Genomic DNA, 19,602 nt, shown 5'->3' on the forward strand with positions numbered 1-19,602 from the left:
CTGAAAAATAGGTAGGTAGGTACTTAATGGGGCAATGACTAGGAATGCATCCACGAAGGTTAGATTTAGAAGAAAACTTTAATTTTATGATTATTGATTAGGTAAATAAAACGAATAATAAACCTCTCAATATTATATATACTTGTCCGAAATTTCAATAAGTAGGTACAACTATCAAAAAAGATTCCAAAAATATTCCAATAATACAGAAATGATTCACATTATGAAAATATCACAACATTATAAATAAGCCAAAATTGCTAAAACCAATGTAAATGTTAAAAATAAAGTACGGTTACATAGTGATTTAAAGTAATAATTAACTTGACTCTAGTAATATTTTTAGTGTTTCATATTATTTGTGTTATAAATGTTATAATATAGTTACGATCTGGCGGCTTATCTTCAAGTGACAAACAGTTAGTAAGTAGCCTGTAACAAATAAATAGGTTTGTATCAATATCTATATAGTATCATACGTAGCAGGTCGTCCAGTATAGCGTGACCTCCAGATCTGAAGCAAGTATTCGTTTTTGGAGATCTCATTTACTTTGGTTTTCCTGGGGCGATGCGTGAGACCCTGCTTGCAGACCTGGAATAGCAAGTGACTTACTGTTAAGAGTGAGAATCACGCTCGAAGGAGTGAGGAAGGAGAATCTCACGCTAATAACGGCTGCCTTTTGCTCTCTTCATCACCATGAGGTTGACCTGGAATGAACGGGGTATGCTTACCAAGTACGGATATTAAGGCAGTCACTCGCTGGTTCTCCATCATCCCTAGCTCTTCCAGCATGTCGCCATCAGCTAGTAGCTAGACCTATGACCAACACTATCCTTACCAAGTAACGGATATCGAGGGGCAGTCACTCGCGGTCTTGCAGCTGCGGGGGCGGCGGGGGCACAGGCACGTTCTCCTGGCTCTTCCAGCATGTCGCCATCAGCTAGACCTGTGACCAACATTATCCTTACCAAGTACGGATATCGGGGGGCAGTCACTCGCGGTCTTGCAGCTGCGGGGGCGGCGGGGGTGGCGGGGGCACGGGCACGTTCGCCTGGTTCTCCATCAGCCCGAGCTGCTCCAGCATGTCGTCGTTGTCTTCCATTAGGTGGACCTGGGGAGCAAAAAAGTACAGTTTGCATGACTCGTTAAAAAAAAAGTATGTCACGTTGGTGCAAATCGAGTCGAGTATTATAGTACTCGAGTCTTTTGAGTCTAAACTTGATGAAATTGATTTATTTTTGAAATGAAAATTCTTTATTTTTAAGCAACTATTTGCCCATAGATAAATGCCTACCTTAAAAACTAGCATACATATTATAGAATATATCTTAAAAGCGCTGGTGGCCTAGCGGTAAGAGCGTGCGACTTTCAATCCGGAGGTCGCGTACCACGTACCAATGAGTTTTTCGGAACTTATGTACGAAATATCATTTGATATTTGCCAGTCGCTTTTCGGTGAAGGAAAACATCGTGAGGAAACCGGACTAACCCCAATAAGGCTAGTTTTCCCTCTGGGTTGGAAGGTCAGATGGCAATGGCAGTCGCTTTCGTAAAAACTAGTGCCTACGTCAAATCATGGGATTAGTTGTCAAGCGGACCCCAGGCTCCCATGAGCCGTGGCAAAATGCCGGGATAACGCGAGGAAAAAGAAAAAGAAGATATCTTAAAAACACATAGGCTGCGTTGCTCAAAATTTCCGAGTCTTTTAAGTCCCGAGTGAGTGTTCTAAAACGCAACTTAAAAGGATTAGACTAGAGCTTTCGGATACCTAATATAAAAGACTATTAGGTAAGTCAAACATTTTGTAGATTTTATCTAAATGTACACTAAGGAAAATAGGCGTTATTGAATGATGTGAATTTCATATAGAGACAATGCGTTTTACAATTAAATGATGTAAGTACAGTCACCTGCAATAATATATTACACAACGAAGGCCGCAAAAATATCTGACACGATCTTATTTGTAGAGCCATAAGAGCGAGTCACATATTATTGCGGCCTTCGAAGAGTAACATATTATTGCAGGTGACTGTACACAGGGTTGGGCAAAATACTGGCTTCCACGTATTTCAAATACAAATTACAAAATACATTTTTAAAAGTATTTGAAATACCAAATACAAATTACTTTGGTGACGGGTATTTGAAATACAAAATACAAATTACAGTGTTTAAAATAATGTATTTCAAATACAAAATACAAAATACCTTTCAATTTTTTTGTTTAATCATTTAGTTTTTTTTAACGAATATCCTTTCCTAAAAACTTATAGGGTCATTGCGCTAGTTTTCGTCCACTTGACGAAATTTGAATATAAACCTACATTGCTGCACAAATTTGGACTGATTTCAATCCTTAATGTCGAAACAATATATATATCTGTCTACATATCAAAATTACCAGACCAGGACTGGTCCATAAATTCAAAGTCGCTCAGCGAGCTATGGAAAGGGCTATGCTCGGAGTCTCTCTGAGGGATCGTATTCGAAATGAAGTTATCCGTCAGAGAACTAAAGTCGTCGACATAGCCCACCGGATTAGCAAGCTGAAGTGGCAGTGGGCCGGTCATATTAGCCGTAGAACCGATAACCGTTGGGGTAGACGAGTTCTCGAGTGGAGAACGCGCATTGGCAAACGTAGCGTAGGACGCCCTAAGACTAAATGGAGCGATGACCTTCGCAAGGCGGCTGGCAAGAGCTGGTTCAGAGCAGAGTTGGGCAAAAATTAACTTGAATAAGAATAAGAATAAAAACAGAAATTTTATTCTTATTCAAATCGATTTGAATTAGAATTATTCTTGCACTAGTTATTTTAGAATAAAATTAAGGTGAATAAATCATGTGACTCTTATTTTAAATGCGTAATAAAAAACAGAATAATTATTCTAGAAGTGGGCCTATTCTAACTAAGGTTTTATTCAATTAAAATGTTATTTAGAATTAAGTTAATTTTTGTAGTACAATCGGTTATAAGTTGATTTTCACCCTTCTATTTAAAAGTCGGATTGATTTGATATTTGTTACTATAGTTTAGGTATAGTACACATTGAAGAGTTTCGCTATACACTATCTAGTTCTATCATCCGATCAGGGTGCTTAGCCAACATACCAAACGTTGACCCTCCGTAGAGTTGCGCATAGTCTCTCTCTATCACTCTTACATATTAGTGCGATAGAGAGACAGATAGCGTTTCGTTGTCGTAGCGCAAACGTTTGGCATGTTGGCTACGCTCCCAATGTGCCTAGCCAAGATGCCAATTTTTGTTTTTATTTTAATAACCGAATCATTAGGTAAATTTAGCTGTTCTGGGGGCCTAGCCAAGATGCCAATCGCTTGTGCTCCGACAACGCAGGACTTTCTGTCTCTATCACTCTTACATATTAGTGCGATAGAGAGACAAAGATAGCGTTTCGTTGTCGTAGCGCAAACGTTTGGCGTGTTGGCTACGCTCCCAATGTGCCTAGCCAAGATGCCAATTTTTGTTTTTATTCTTATAACCAAATCATTAGGTAAATTAAGCTGTTCTGGGGGCCTAGCCAATATGCCAATCGCTTGGGCTCCAACAACGAAGCGCTTTCTTTCTCTATCACTCTTACATATTAGTGCGATAGAGAGACAAAGATAGCGTTTCGTTGTCGTAGCGCGAACGTTTGGCATGTTGGCTACGCTCCCAATGTGCCTAGCCAAGATGCCAATTTTTGTTTTTAATTTAATAACCAAATCATTGAGTAAATTTAGCTGTTCTGGGGGCCTAGCCAAGATGCCAATCGCTTGTGCTCCGACAACGCAGGACTTTCTGTCTCTATCACTCTTACATATTAGTGCGATAGAGAGACAGAGATACCGTTTCGTTCTCGTAGCGCAAACGATTGACATATTGGCTACGCACCCAAGGTGCCTAGCCAAGATGTCAATTTTTGTTTTTAATTTGATAACCAAATCTTTGGGTACAATTTAGTTGTTCAGGGGGCCTAGCCAATATGCCAATCGCTTGCGCTTCAACAACGAAGCACTTTCTGTATCTATCACTCTTACATATAGTGCGATAGAGAGACAAAGATAGAGTTTCGTTGTCGTAGCGCAAACGTTTGGCATGTTGGGTATTACGCTCCCAATGTGCCTAGCCAATATGACAATTTTTGTTTTTAATTTAATAACCAAATCTTTGGTTACAATTTAGCTGTTCTGGGGGCCTAGCCATTATGCTAATCGTTTGCGCTCCGACAACGAAGCGCTCTCTCTGTCTCTCTATCGCACTAATAAATAAGCGCTTTGTTGTTGGAGCGCAAGCGATTGGCATGTTGGCTAGGCCCCCAGAACAGCTAAATTTACCTAATGATTTGGTTATTAAAATAAAAACAAAAATTGGCATCTTGGCTAGGCACATTGGGAGCGTAGCCAACATGCCAAACGTTCGCGCTACGACAATGAAACGCTATCTTTGTCTCTCTATCGCACTAATATGTAAGAGTGATAGAGAAAGAAAGCGATTCTTTGTTGGAGCCCAAGCGATTGGCATGTTGGCTAGGCCCCCAGAACAGCTAAATTTACCTAATGATTTGGTTATAAAAATAAAAACAAAAATTGGCGTCTTGGGTAGGCACATTGGGAGCGTAGCCAACACGCCAAACGTTGGCGCTACGACAACGAAACGCTGTTTCTGTCTCTCTATCGCACTAATATGAAAGAGTGATAGATACAGAAAGCGCTTCGTTGTTGGAGCGCAAGCGATTGGCATGTTGGCTAGGCCCCCAGAACAGCTAAATTTACCTAATGATTTGGTTATAAAAATAAAAACAAAAATTGGCATCTTGGCTAGGCACATTGGGAGTGTAGCCAACACGCCAAACGTTTGCGCTACGACATCGAAACGCTAGTTTTGTCTCTCTATCGCACTAATATGTAAGAGTGATAGAGACAGAAAGCGCTTCGTTGTTGGAGCGCAAGCGATTGGCATGTTGGCTAGGCCCCCAGAACAGCTAAATTTACCTAATGATTCGGTTATTAAAATAAAAACAAAAATTGGCATCTTGGCTAGGCACATTGGGAGCGTAGCCAACATGCCAAACGTTTGCGCTACGACAACGAAACGCTATCTTTGTCTCTCTAATCTCTCTATCGCACTAATATGTAAGAGTGATAGAGACAGAAAGCGCTAGGCACCTTGCGTTCGTAGCCAATATGCCAATCGTTTGCGCTACGTCAACGGAACGCTACCTCCGTCTCTCTATCGCACTAATATGTAAGAGTGATAGAGACAAAGCGCTTAGACCAGCTAAATTTAACCTAATGATTTGGTTAGTAAATTAAAAATAATACGGTTACTGAAACTATGCGTTATGCGACAGTCAATTTGTAAGATTTTATTCCATAAAATAGGTATAAATTAGACAAGAGACTAACTACTATTACATCTACCTAACTATACGTAATTAGTACCTATACGGTACCCGGACTACATTTTTATTCGTGGAATATTATTTCGATTAAAAATCATGATTATATTTATTTGATTAAGAAAAAGTTATTCTCATTCAATTTTTTCTCATACGAATTATTCCCGACCAAAATTATTTGAATATTTTTGACGGGAATAAAATCGAGATGATTTTATTCCTACGAATTCTTATTCAAATAATGATTTTATTCTTGAATGCCCAACACTGGTTCAGAGTTGCCGCAAATCGTGCTCAATGGCGTGCAATAGGAGAGGCCTATGTCCAGCAGTGGACGAGAGCAGGCTGATGATGATGATGATGATGATGATGATCATCATCATCATCATCTCAGCCATAAGACGTCCACTGCTGAACATAGGCCTCCACCTTGCCGGTTGGAAGCGACCCGCATCCAGCGTCTTCCGGCGACCTTAACAAGATCGTCTGTCCATCTTGTGGGTGGACGTCCTACGCTGCGCTTGCTAGTCCGTGGTCTCCACTCGAGCACTTTTCGACCCCATCGGCCATCTTCTCTGCGTGCAATGTGGCCTGCCCATTGCCACTTCAGCTTGCTAATCCGGTGGGCTATGTCGGTGACTTTAGTTCGTCTACGGATCTCCTCATTTCTGATTCGATCACGTAGAGAAACTCCGAGCATAGCCCTCTCCATAGCTCGTTGAGCGACTTTGAGTTTTGGGATGAGGCCGATAGTGAAAAACCACGTTTCGGAGCCGTAAGTCATCACTGGTAACACACATTGATTAAAGACTTTCGTCTTGAGGCACTGAGGTATGTCGGACGAAAAGACATTACGTAGTTTCCCGAACGCTGCCCAACCGAGTTGGATTCGGCTGTTGACCTCTTTCTCGAAGTTGGACCTACCTAATTGGACTACTTGTCCTAGGTAGATGTACGAGTCAACAACTTCGAGTACCGAGTTCCCAACAGAGACTGGGATGGGCACAACATTGGCATTTGACATAAGTTTCGTCTTGTCCATGTTCATTTTCAAGCCCACCCGTTGTGAAACTCGGTTGAGGTCATCGAGCATCATGCTGAGTTCCTCCATCGACTATGCCATGACTACGATGATGATGATATCAAAATTATATTTCGCAAGTAGTAAATTAAAAATGAAATATATTATTTGCTAATCCGTCAAGTAGTCTAAAACTAGAGCATGGACGGAAACTACTGCAATGACCCTATACCCTGGCTGTTGACGAAAAGTTCCGCGCAGAATAGCTCGCGCATTGTATTTGCCCTCGTACAAGTCGTACATTATATTTAAATAAACGTTCCATTTTAGGATTATAGAATTTAATTAAATGTATTTTGTAGAAATGTATTTTGATGCTTGAAGTATTTGAAATACAAAATACAAAATACATGTGAGTTCAGTATTTGAAATACCAAATACAAAATACTTTTCCAAGTAGTATTTGAAATACAAATACAAAATACAAAAATGTATTTCAAATACGTATTTCAAATACATGTAATTGAAATACTGCCCAACCCTGACTGTACATACCAAAACTTTGTAGACTCAGGTCTCGATATGAACTCATGTTTCATTTTAATGACTAGAGTAAACTAATTCGAGTCTTAAATCAGAGGATTCAAAGGACTTGAGTCTTAACCAACATTACTCATCAGTGCATTTAAGATAATTATATGATGTAATGTAAGTAAATAGGCACCTAAGATTTTATATCGCTGTTTATTTGTGGATAGCACGTATCTAATATTGACGCATTTTGGGTAAGGTACGCTATTATCGATATGTATGCACGTCATTATAATTATTTGGCTCTCCATCTCATGATGTCAATTCGTTGCGAAAAAATGTTATTGTTCTTGATAGCCTAGGTCTGCAGAGTTCAGTTCAAACTAACACATCAGTTTAAACTATTAGGAAAGCAAAACTACTAAAACTCAAGTCAACTTACATATTTAATACATAATCAAATTAATATATAATTAATAAAATAATCCCAATCCGCATTGGGCTAACGTGGGGATATAGCCCAAGCCCTCTCGCGCATGAGAGGAGGCCTGTGCCCAGCAGTGGGACGTATATAGGCTGAGATGATGATGATGATGATGAATAAAATAAGAGTGTGTTACTCTTGTAAGCACATTTCGCTGTAGAAAGAATTATCCCAATTTTTTTTAATTCTTCGAAACTGCAAGTAGGTCATTCTTGATCACGCCCATTTTATATTATTATTTCATAAAGTTTGATTGCTAATGCCTATACGAAGATAACGTCAAATATGGCGACTCTACATGAAAACGATAACTCTACTTTTTCACGCGCACAAATAGACCCATGTGCGTGATCAATGATCATACCCTCAATAAAGTACCTACAGTCGGCAACTCAAACAGTTAAATATTGAAATACTGTTCAGTACCCGCAAAACGAAAAAAATATATATGTTGGTATGAGTAATTAAACACTTAACCTTAAATCTTGTAACACCATTGTTTGCAACGAATAAATGATTAAAATTATTATGACTGACGTGAACAGTCAAGTCTAGTTACTTCCATCTAGCTAGGCTAAGTAGGCCGTTTCCGATATTTGCTTAGCGTGCTATTTTATTTTACCTTGTTTTGCTTTTTTAAAGCATTTATGTAGTTTATGAACGCTTGCAACTCGAGGGTACATTGCACGTTGCCGACCCTTTCAACACACACATTTAAAAAAGGTACCCCATACCTACAGTGTCTTGTACCTCGGTGGGTAATAAATTTTTCATATCTCATGCTCTGAAAGTGGGTCGTTGTTGTTCTAAAAGGTGCGCAGAAAGTGATACGTTTATGCTCTAGCGCAGAAAAGTGGTGTACTCCTCTGCGTCCCCGTTCCATGAACAACTGGGTGGAAACAAAATGGAAAAATAGTGTCTTTATTTCCTCGTCTGGAACAATTGGTAATTCTTTAATTTTACAAATCCCACGTAGATCCTTTTTTTTATAAAAAATGATGTAAGTAATTTGTTAAAAACAAATTATTCTTGATTTCTTTCGTTGAATTCTATTTACTCGATTTCATAAAGCGGGAAGCAAAAGGAATACACCAAAAATATTTTTTTAAACCTTACGCTTGCGTAAATGAGCAAAGGCAGAATCTTATACAGCCACAGTTAAACGTTTGTACGATATTAAATTGGTTTTTAAAGTTATTTAGAACTACATTCATTAAAATAAAATAAAATACAAGATAAAAATTTCTTATATTATTAATTAAATTGTTATTTAATATTAAAAATACTTTTATTATATTATTACGTGGTGCGGCGCACCATGGTCGCGGTGCGGTCCGATAGTCCGTTGCGGCTTATAGAACGAAAAAGTATAAAATTAAAAAAGTACGAGGCAATCCCGCTGATTTTCATACTATAATGAACAAATTATTTTAAAATTGTTGTAGTTTGTTAAAAAATGTGTGTTTTCGTAAATATTGCAATCTAAATGATTTTCGCTAGGGGTGATTAATCTTCACGCATGTAAAGTCTCCGATTGCAAGTAAGTCCTAAGGAAAAAAATCATGGCCGTAGGTCTGTTATGTACTTCAATTACTGATTTTGCGAAATTGCCTTGTCTTGTTTGGTTTCCTCGCATTCGATATGAAAAGTAGAGTGTTTAACTCGGGTGAAAGGCACCGTTTCTGTCTCGGACTATTGGCGCTCTCACTGCGTTCGAGCGCCAAACTACCTCGACAGAAATGGGTGCCTTTCAACCCTTGGTTAACAATCTACTATACATTTAGGTGATGTACCTACACCAGCTAGTAAAGTAAGTGCAGAGCTACTTTGTGAAAGAATTCCATACATTATATTGGTACTTATATACACCATTACCCATTAAATTACTTATATCCGTGAAATTTTGCACCTCGCTCTTCATTCCATCATTGGACGAAACTTTGCATTGCTTTTGAGAGGATCTGAAATTGCGTGCGTAAAGCAGTCTGTATAGGACAAACAAAATAGTGGATTTAACTTCAAGGTGTTTACGACTGTACTCATACGATTGGCAGCTGAGGCGACCGTATCAGTGCGAATAAAAACCGCACATCATGATAGTTTATCAATAGAAGAAACCGCTGACATACGACCCCGTCACGTGTGATCGTGATCGCTTCAATCGACTGAGCGCGGTCAAGCAACCAGACAAGACTGCTCTCCGATAACGTACGCTTGTTATTAATGATTACAGTGGTTCGCCTGAGCGTTCTAATTCCTCGCCATCAAGCAATGTGAATATAGGGTCATAGATTATAATATTTCTTATCAGGTGAGGGGGCGCTAGTTAACGTAGTTAAAGTTAGATTTATACTTGACTGACTAGGAGAATTCTATCAGGGAATCTACGGACACCACTTCGAATGCTCGAAACAGGTCGAGAATGATCTCCTCCAGCAGTTTTCTCCTTATCCGAAGCCAGTGGCGGATTTGCAGTCTTTGCCGCCCTAGGCCCCAGGCCACAGGGCCTACAGAGCCGCCCCTTTCTTCAGCACCCATCATATTGATTACATTTTGAGTTATTTCTTGTTATCATCAGCGAATTTTATATGTCAATTGTGAAAATTTTATTTTTGTTTTGCAAATTGTTGCCGCCCCCAAAAAACTTGCCGCCCTAGGCCCGGGCCTACTTGGCCTTAGGACGAATCCGCCACTGTCCGAAGCGGACGTGACGAACAACAGTGTCGACGACTCCCATTTAGCCCCATATGGTCATGGCCATGTAAAATTACACTGATGTAAAACTACAATGCTACACACGCTACCAGCTGTAAATGTACTCCAAACGCTCATCAGTAGCCGCAAAAAAGGCTTCGCTTCGAACAGCTTACTCATGTTTCCCGGGATACGAAGTCATACATGTCCATTTACGTCATATAGGATGTGTATGTAAAACATTTCTGATGTTCATTTTATAAGTCTACAATGCCAATGCCACGCTACCAGAAAATCTAGAGATATTGTCTCAGATGCAAGGACATACTGAAGGCAGGTAGCCACTAAAAAAATGAAGCTAGTAGCGACCGAGCAACTTTCCGATCGGCTTTTTCGGAACGAGGAGTGATAAACGAGACAGAGGTCAATGAGGGGTATTCATTGACCCCCTTAAAAGTATCTAATAAAATCCAGGCCCTTACATCAGGCAGGTCGGAGCGTAGTAGTTCGTGGCGCGCGATCTCCGAGAGCAGGATCTTCTGTCGCTTCTCCTCCATCAGCCGCTCGTGGTGCTTGTGGATGTAGTCGTACACGTTGGGGAGCCCCATGATCACGCACGCTGACAGCGCTGAGCGGTAGAAGCTGGCAAGTCTTACGTCCGGTAGGGCGGAGCGCAGCTGTCCGTGGCGCGCGGTCTCCGAGAGCAGGATCTTCTGCCGCTTCTCCTCCATCAGCCGCTCGCGGTGCTTGTGGATGTAGTCGTACACGTTGGGGAGACCCATGATCACGCACGCTGACAGCGCTGAGCGGTAGATGTTCATGTCCGTCGCTTCGTACCTGATACATACATAACATAACATATCATGTAAACAACAATGCACATTATCATTGTAAAAAGTGACAAATGTAGGTACCTAATACTTTACTTCTTAGGCAGGCATCTATCATGTTGCCACCACCACACGGCTTTCCGAAACATGCTACGACCAGCCCTTACATTTTTTTGGAAACATTATGCGGTCAAACGCATACCTAATGTGAAGTAGCATATTTAAATTATAGACTACACACGGTCGCAATCCTCATCAGCGAGAGAACGTGGAAGAAGAAAATGATGATAACCTCAGTAATACATAGACGACATGGTTTTGGTCTGTAGGTGTCAGACTTGGCAACCTTGCTGAGCCACCTAAAGTACTTACCATTCATTGGTCCTCTCATCATAACACTCCACATGGTAAATGGTAGTGACGCCATTGAATCCACCGATGGCGAAGATCATGTCGTCAATGACTTCAATGGCGAAGTTGCTGCGAGGGTTGTACATGTCGGGCACGGGCGACCACGTGTTCGTGCCCGGGTCGTACACCTCGCCGCTGCACATGCGCGATATGCCGTTGAAGCCACCGATTACGTATATCTGGAAAGACAAGTTTATGTTAGCGGGCGTTGAAACTTTCAGTTTTAGTGGTTTTTTTTTCTGGTTCAAAAAGGAGCTTCCATAATGGTATTTCTCTAGCTAGCAAGCAAAAATAGCAATGCAGTCTGCTATGCCACCCACTACCATCGTGTTACCATAAGAATATTTAAAACAATAGTTTCACATTACATGGCGACCCTACCAGTGAGTTTGGATGTGTCTGCAGCACTCAGTCATTTGCCAAATCAGTGCAGAGTTAGCTTATTGGTCTGACTACAAACCTTATTATGGTACGCGATGCACGAGACGCCGGAGCGGCGCGAGCGCATGGGAGCCAGGTTCGTCCACTGGTTGGTGTCCGGGTCGTAAACCTCCACGGTGTTCATGCACTCCTGCCCGTTGAAGCCTCCGGTAATGTAGATCTTGTCTGTGAAATAGATATTCATAACAGTGACAGATTAGAAAAAAGTCCTATTGGTTGCAGAATGGTTATTAAGTAAGGTTGCTGGAATTGCAAAAGGAACAGCAACTTCTGAACTTGTAGCTTTTTAAAACGCGTTACTTTACAGATCAGGCACAACCAATTTGGCCAATATATTCAATGGCTATTCAGTATAGGCAATGGCTCGCTATGAATAATATATTCACGGAACTTTCGCCAGATCAGATCCCTTTATAATTCACATGGTAAATCTACAGCGACTCACTGTCAAGAGCAGCGGCGCTGGCATCCGACCGCTGAGCGTTCATTGGGGCCACCAGCGACCACTGGTTTGTGCGGTGGTTGAAACGCTCCGCCGTGTTCTGGCGATGGTGACCGTCGTAACCGCCCATTGCGTAGATCGTCTCCCCGAGCACGGCCACGGACACGTAGCAGCGACGAGCGTTCATCGGTGCCACCTGATACAGAATGTGAAGTAAAGAGTTTAAGAGTGTTGAAAATAAGTAAGTGAAAGAATAATCAAATATTTAGTAACTACTATTGATCGCTCTTTAGTGATAGAACACCTTTTGCCTGCCTCTATTTTTAATCAATTGTTTTTTACTATATTAGTAATGTTGGGAAAGAAAGACTCAAGTGTTAAAGACTCGGCTCAATTTTGTAGAGCTCTATTAAGAGCTCTTTTAATCTTGCCAGTTACTTTTATATTGAATCACGCTCAAAAAATATCTAAGACATCACTCAACTCTGAAGTCTTCCTAACGACCAGGAAGTTTAATCATGCAAAAAACTCCAACCCCATAAAACTTGGAATGTTACCAGTACTTGATCAGTCATAGGTACACTTACCTCGCGCCAGGTCTTAGTAACAGCATCAAAGCATCGGCACGAGTTAAAATAGTCCATCCCATCAAATCCTCCAATGACATAAATGCAGTATCCCAAGACCGCTGTGCCGTGGTAGGCGCGGGGACCGGCGGGGTCCACCTCTTCTACCTGCAATATAACTCATTGTTATCATCTGAGTTAAAAATAATTAGAGTATCACGAATTAAGATTACCTTTATCCAGCGATCTGCGCGGGTGTCGTAGGTTTCTATAAACGCCGTCGGTGAACCACCGCTCCACCCTCCAATGGCAAACAATACCTTTAAAAGTTAGAAGTTCTCACTTCAATCAGTTACGAAAATTATTATGTTCAGCAAAAGTGCGCAATCCTTACTTCGTGGGGTACTCTGGGTCGAGCGATTTCCGGCGTGGCTACCTCTCCGTCTCGTTGGGCTATCATCTCAAGGTCGTAGAGGAACTTTAAAGTCTCTATGATGATCGGTCGTGAACCCTCGTTGCCAGTGACGTACGGGTGGTCTTTGACGTTCTCCAAGAAAAACTAAAAGGGATATCGATTAGTGTAAGGTTTTTTGGAGATATTAACAAAGAAGGGTCTCACTACTACCATCGACGTGGATTTGATCAAATTAGGTCGATTAGAAAGATCCTTGCGTCCATGTAGTAAGAGTGAAAACACATAACATAATAATTATGTCCAGTTCGGATGATGTGACTTTGACTGTCTCCAGCAACAAATGCAATTTGCGCCAGATTTTTTTATTGCATTATGATCACGGCACCAACGTCGGCTTTAGGTACGTATTTATTTGATAACATCAAAACGATAGAGCCGTTTAGAATAATCTCATCCATAATAACATAAGAATTAGGAGAAACATTTATACATATGTATATAACAACTGTAATCTGGCCCTATTCATGCAAATAAATAATTTATGATTTAAGATTCCGCGTCAACAAGCGTAGTGAGACCCTAACAAGAAGTTTCTAACTTGAGTATCAAGCAATCCGAGCCTTATGCTGCCCATCAACTTGACGGTGTGCTGCCAACGCACGTCCGGCTCATAGTTGACCCAGCGCAACACGGCTTCCCACACCGCCTCCTCACTCTTCACGTTGAGCTCGTCTTCAAGGATGATGGAGTTAAGCTCCTCGAGAGGAAGGTGGAGGAACTCGTCGCTTTGCGCTGACACGGTCACGAAGTAGCGGAGGAGGTACCTCCGGGCGTCGGCCTCCAGTTTGTAGCAGAACACTCGCCTATAGACCAAACCAGAACAGAACCAAATTAGGTACCAGGTATAAAGTCAACACGGTTAATCGAAGGTGTCTTTGCTGACTTGAGATGTAGACATCATGTGTAGTCAAAATGGAATCCTGATGTAGTCAGGTTAGTGGTCTATCATTGGACTAAATCCTGCTTCCCTGAAAGTGTCTGTTTGTCTTCATTTGTCTTAGCTCGTCTTAAACTTTTTAGAATCAGATGCATACTTCGGAGTTGATCTTTACCGTCGCTCACTTGGATCACATAGGTATGTATTAGCATAGGATAGGCTAGGTAGCAATCGTCACGATTCCAAGGCTGGGACTGGGATTAAGCGAGGTATGCAGTTAGTCACAGCAGATCTAGAGTACACTAAGGAACATAAGGAAGTCCGCCGTCATGAGGTAAACTCCTCGTTGGCATCAGTGACGCCGATGCGCCGCAGGCACGCATACTCCATGAGATGGAAACTGCTGCTTGTGTTGTTGATCACATACCTAGCAAACGTCATGATCCCGAGGCAGTTCCTAGGGTTAAGCGAGGTGCGGAGATGATCGCAACAGATCTGCAGCACACCAAGGAACGCAAGGAAGTCCGCAGTCATGAGGAGCTCGTGGACGTTGCCGTCGGTGACGTCGATGCGCCGGAGGTACGCGTACTCGATGAGGAGGAGCAGGATCTCGGAGCGGACACCGGAGATCAGGACATCGCTCTGCTCGCGGGAGTGTAGCGTCGTCGTGAACAGAGCCCTATTGACATCATCATTTAAATTTATTTTGTATTAGGCAGAAACGTCTAAAACGATACCGTAATGCTTCTTTACCTGCTTATAAAGAAAACTAGCAGACTTTATTTAGCCACTCACAGAAAGTAGGGACTGCAGGCTGACAGTATGGCGCGGTGGACGGGGAACGCGGCGCCATCGTCGGCGCGCACGATCGCGTCGCACAGCAGCCGGCACTCGCGCAGCCGGTGCAGCGCCTGCATCGCCGCCACCGACATGCACCGGCCCGTCTCGCGACCCGCCGTCTGTCGGACAATGACTTATAATGACACAGAGACTGTGTGTGTTTGTGCAAGAAGGCGCAACCGTGTGCAAAGATGGCACACGATCGCGTCATTCAGCAGACGACCCTTCTCGTGACCCGCCGTTTGGTCAACGCTGTATCGTATCACTGTGATCACACACATTGGAAGAGGCATCTCGTGACAGTCATGAAACGCCGTCAGCTACACAACCACTAATAAATATAGGTAGCCGACATGCTCAGCAATCCAAGTCTAACCCGAGAGGACGAGAAACGCGTTTTAACGTGGAAAGGCGAAAAATGTTGGTAGGCAAGTAAATTTTATAAAAAAGTAAAGTTCTTAAATTACAAATATTTGATCGTTGCGGTAAAAATCTACCAGAACCTACCAAAGGAGCCCAGCCGATATTCACGAGGTCTTATGAATCAACTTTCTAAACTTTATTGCCCGAGAGGGACTTGGTCTTGAAACTACATGTATCAGTTGTTGAGTAATCGTGTCAAAAGAAGGTCGTCAGAATACGTAGGCGATAGAGCCCTTAGATTAGATTCGCTTTGCCAGAACCAAACAGAAAGGGCAAGCCAAGGCAGCGATGGCGCAATGCCATCGCCAAAGATCTAAACACCCGTGGGCTAGCTGGAGACGAAGTAGAGCAAAGTGGAAAGGGAAAAAAGTAGTGAAGCGTACCCCGTCACCGTACGGGACAAATGCTAGGACGATAATGAATTGTAGGTACCTACTGATTAGGTAGCTATGTATACTTGTATCATCCTCTGCTGATTAGTAGAAAGGTGACAAGACTACGGTTTAGTTATAGAAACATGGAAAATTTAACAAGCTTAACAATAACAGATCATTAGTCGTGTTCAAAGTAACTGATTAGGTACTCGTACTACATGTAAAGCGGGATGTTATTAATTATTATAGGTGAAATCTTTATAAGTTTCATCATTCGCTTAGTAAATATTTTTAACAGAAACAAGGTTGATAGCCCGGTTCAACAACACGGTTTGAAAACGTAAACACATCCAGTAGGCGTGTGCAAACCAGCGACAGATCAAACTTCTTCCAGCGTTTCTGCTCCAGCCAGCGATCGCTCGGGACCCCACTAACCCTACTACTTACAGTGTTGTTCGGGTCGTTTTCCATTGTAAGAAGACTACCGCAAAGTCATCATCATAAACAAGTTGTCACGCATTAACAATTCGCAAACGTAAAGCGGTACGTGTAGCGTCACTAACGGGATTTATCTCCTAATTTTATAAAAGTAACCGTAAAAAATAATCCAAAATAGCAAATCAAGTCATTTGAATAAACATTTTAGGTTAGCAAAAAAATGATATATGAATGACAAACATGTCACACCTTTTTTTTCCAGTTGACATTACTAGATAACAGTATTTTCATTTTTAGCAGTCGCCTTGCTGAAATCAAAAATGTTTATAGTTTTAAGTTAGGTAAAGGCCTTCGCTTGTTTTCACACCGGCTGAGAGTGACTTTGAGGTTGGATTAGAAAAAATAATTCATAAAAACGCAGGTGAGTTGCACTAACGAATAAATAAATAAATATTATGAGATAATCTCACACGATTCTACCTAGTCCAACTGTAAGACCAATAAAACTTGTGTTACGGGTACTATACAACAATAATATTGTAGTTTATGTGTAATAGAAAAATATTAATAAATACATACATAATATAGAAAACATGAATATCGCAGGAACACGCAAATAAAAAATGCCATTATTGGATTTAAAAATAGGACCTTCAGCTTCGTAGTCAGGGTCAGATACCGCCAGGCCAAGAAGCCGTTTTTTCACTGATTTAGCATTTTACTTATACTTAGTCACTCGGTACTTTCTTGTCTATCTATGATAAGCAGTGATCGTAAATTTTCCAGCAATTTTGGTGCAGCATAGTAAAAATAAAGCATTTTCTTCAATTTTTTTCTAGGGAGAGGATTGGTTAAGGTTAATATTACTGTTATTAACCCTAATTATCTATTCCACCTAGAGTAGGGCATACAGATGCTTTTAACCAACAAAATGCTGCACCAAAATTGCCAGAAAATTAACGATCACTGATGATAAGAACCCTGACCGAATTTTCAGTCATATTTATACATTTTTCATCGAGAACGATTTTTGACCGTTTCACATAGGTACGTGAAAGGTTAATTTAAACCAGCTAGTTTACATACATATACCTAGGTATGTAAGTATTAACCTACGCTCGAAAAACATAACCGATCGTTTCTTATATCTTTTGCCATTTTTAATATTTTTATATAATTATATTGTGACCTTTTTTGCCACTTTTGTGTTATTTCTACTCAGAATGACGAGCTCCTTCGATCCTAATGGGATAAAAAAATGACCCAGAGTTTTTTTCCTATTGTGTTACCATTTCTCCATAAACTTTGTATGGCGGTAACAAAAAGGAAAGTTTAAAAAATGTATGGAGATGTTAGGACACTTTTTTTCTCCTACAAGGATGAAGAGGGCTCGCGATCCTGACTAGAAATAACACAAAAGTGGCAAAAAGGTCACAATAGGTATATAATAATCGGCCAAGAGCATGTCGGGCCATGCTCAGTGTAGGGTTTCGTAGTTACCATTCTGTCAAAATAGGCCAAACGGGGGCTATTAGTAAGTATCATAAGGGAGTACCTTTGCAGCGCTTTGTACTTACGTCTCTTTACCAAGAAAAGAAGATTTTAGCAATAACTCAAAAACGACTAAACCGATCATGTTCGCTATAGTTTTCATTGAAAGTATTTATTAAGCTTTTGGTTCACAATTTTTTTCATATTTTTTGGCGCCATGGTTCAAAAGTTAGAAGGTTGGGGGGGGGGGGGGGGGCATATATTTTTTCTTTTGGAGCGCATATTTCCGAAATTTTTAGCTATATCAAAAAATGGTTTTAGGAGACCCTTGTTCGTTTTGAAAGACCTATACCAACGATACCCCACACTATTGGGACAAAGCAAAAAAATAAATAAAATAAAAAAACTTTTGTATGGGAGGTACCCTAAAAAAATATTTTTTATACTTACTTTTTATTTTACCGTTCTGTTGCAATGCATGATTTATGTATCCATGCTAAATTGCAGCTTTGTAGCACTAACGATCACGGAGCAAAGCCTCGGACAGTAAGACAGACAGACATGGCGAAACCCTGCAAAAAATAAAAGAAACGCTCAACCCTTCTTCAATAGCCGGATAAAAAGTAGGGATGTACCGACTAGTCGCCGACTAGTCGGGAAAGCCGACTATCCGGCCACATTTGTAGTCGGCGATTAGTCGGCGACTAGTCGGCAAAAATGGCCGATTAGTCGGCACTTTATTAGTGAAAGAAAAACAAAAAAAAAGAAATCAACAGTCAATATTTACCATATGTTTTATGTTTATTTTACTAAAATACCTATTCAGGGTGCATACGAAAACTTTTGTTCATATAATTAACCGTTTGATCGTTATCGTATGTTGGTGGGCTGGTGTTTTCCTCTACAGGTCGATCTCAACTGATTCTCGTGTAATTTCATGTGCAAGTTCGATAGTTACATTCTTTTATTATTATTCAGTTTTTATTTTATGGTGGAGCCATGAGGAACTATTGATGTTATTGCAAAATTTAGAGATTTAGTCAGGGCACGTTGCTCGTAAAGACGCTGACCACAGTGGATAGGTTCTTAACTGGCGACTACCTACGTACGGGAAATAGAGCCTTGGAAATACCTCCTACAAGCTGTAGGTACTGACGGTCTGCTCAGGATCGCAAAATAAAAGAACTAAAGACAGAAATTAAACGAGGATTCTTGTGCTAGGTCTTTGAGCCCGTAGATAACACCTTTTAGCTAAGCTAAATTATGATGAAACTGATGAATAGCGCAACCAAAGAAGCAAAACTATTGTTTTTCACCTGAACTTATACGAAACTAATGATCTGGCCGACTAGCCGACTAGTCGCCGACTAATCGGCCATTCGAGCGCCGATTAGTCGGCTAGTCGGCTAGTCGGCCAAATCAATAGTCGGTACATCACTAATAAAAAGTTTTATATTTGCTGGCTTGGAACAACGATGTTGGCGTGTGCGTGGCACTTTTGGATATGACAAATATAACATTGCAACGCAGGTGCGTTTAAAAAATTGACAGTGACACACCATTATCTACTTGATATTGATCATCACAATAAGATTTACGAATGGCAAGGGAATAATCAAGCATATTAGAGACAAAAAAATCGATCAATCAAATGGTTTATTCACTTTATCTTAACATTAACATCAACAATTCTTAACAGATAAAATCTAGTACAAACATAACATTTACACAAAAACAATATTTTTACAGTTACGGCCTTACGGTCATCGCCTTAATAATAACAACATGTAAAGCCCCCTCCAGACTATGCGCGTGAATCGCGGGCGAAGCCGCGAACGTGAGTGTGGAGTCGATTTCGTTGTC

The 19,602-nt window shown here is 40.9% G+C and overlaps 1 protein-coding gene across 2 annotated transcripts; it reads right to left on the bottom strand.

Annotated features, from left to right (window-relative positions):
• Positions 1 to 118: 118 nt before the first annotated feature.
• On the bottom strand, positions 119 to 16,554 carry LOC134793704 (kelch-like protein 10). Of its 2 annotated transcripts, none has more exons than XM_063765357.1 (13): positions 16,498 to 16,554; positions 14,969 to 15,132; positions 14,601 to 14,852; positions 13,835 to 14,099; positions 13,216 to 13,380; positions 13,055 to 13,141; positions 12,843 to 12,989; positions 12,259 to 12,451; positions 11,833 to 11,978; positions 11,334 to 11,551; positions 10,788 to 10,968; positions 970 to 1,112; positions 119 to 432 (listed from the first exon to the last, which is right to left on the bottom strand). In XM_063765357.1, exons 1-12 carry the CDS (start codon positions 16,537 to 16,539, stop codon positions 993 to 995), a joined length of 1,980 nt encoding a protein of 659 aa, XP_063621427.1. In that variant the 5' UTR covers positions 16,540 to 16,554; the 3' UTR covers positions 119 to 432; positions 970 to 992. The 2 variants fall into 2 exon arrangements, with proteins under 2 accessions (XP_063621427.1, XP_063621433.1); XM_063765363.1 differs by having other exon boundaries at positions 16,258 to 16,526.
• Positions 16,555 to 19,602: the final 3,048 nt, after the last annotated feature.

This window comes from Cydia splendana, chromosome 1 (assembly GCF_910591565.1).
Source record: "Cydia splendana chromosome 1, ilCydSple1.2, whole genome shotgun sequence".
Lineage (NCBI taxonomy): Eukaryota > Metazoa > Arthropoda > Insecta > Lepidoptera > Tortricidae > Cydia > Cydia splendana.

What these genes read in the sequence shown, in the direction of transcription:
- LOC134793704 (XM_063765357.1), bottom strand. Translation starts at nt 16,539, where the DNA reads ATGAAAATACTGTTATCTAGTAATGTCAACTGGAAAAAAAAG. An exon ending in TTACTAAGACCTGGCGCGAG is followed by an intron (nt 12,452 to 12,842) that starts GTAAGTGTACCT and finishes ATTCTGTATCAG; the next exon opens with GTGGCACCGATGAACGCTCG. An exon ending in GCATCGCGTACCATAATAAG is followed by an intron (nt 11,552 to 11,832) that starts GTTTGTAGTCAG and finishes TTGTCTTTCCAG; the next exon opens with ATATACGTAATCGGTGGCTT.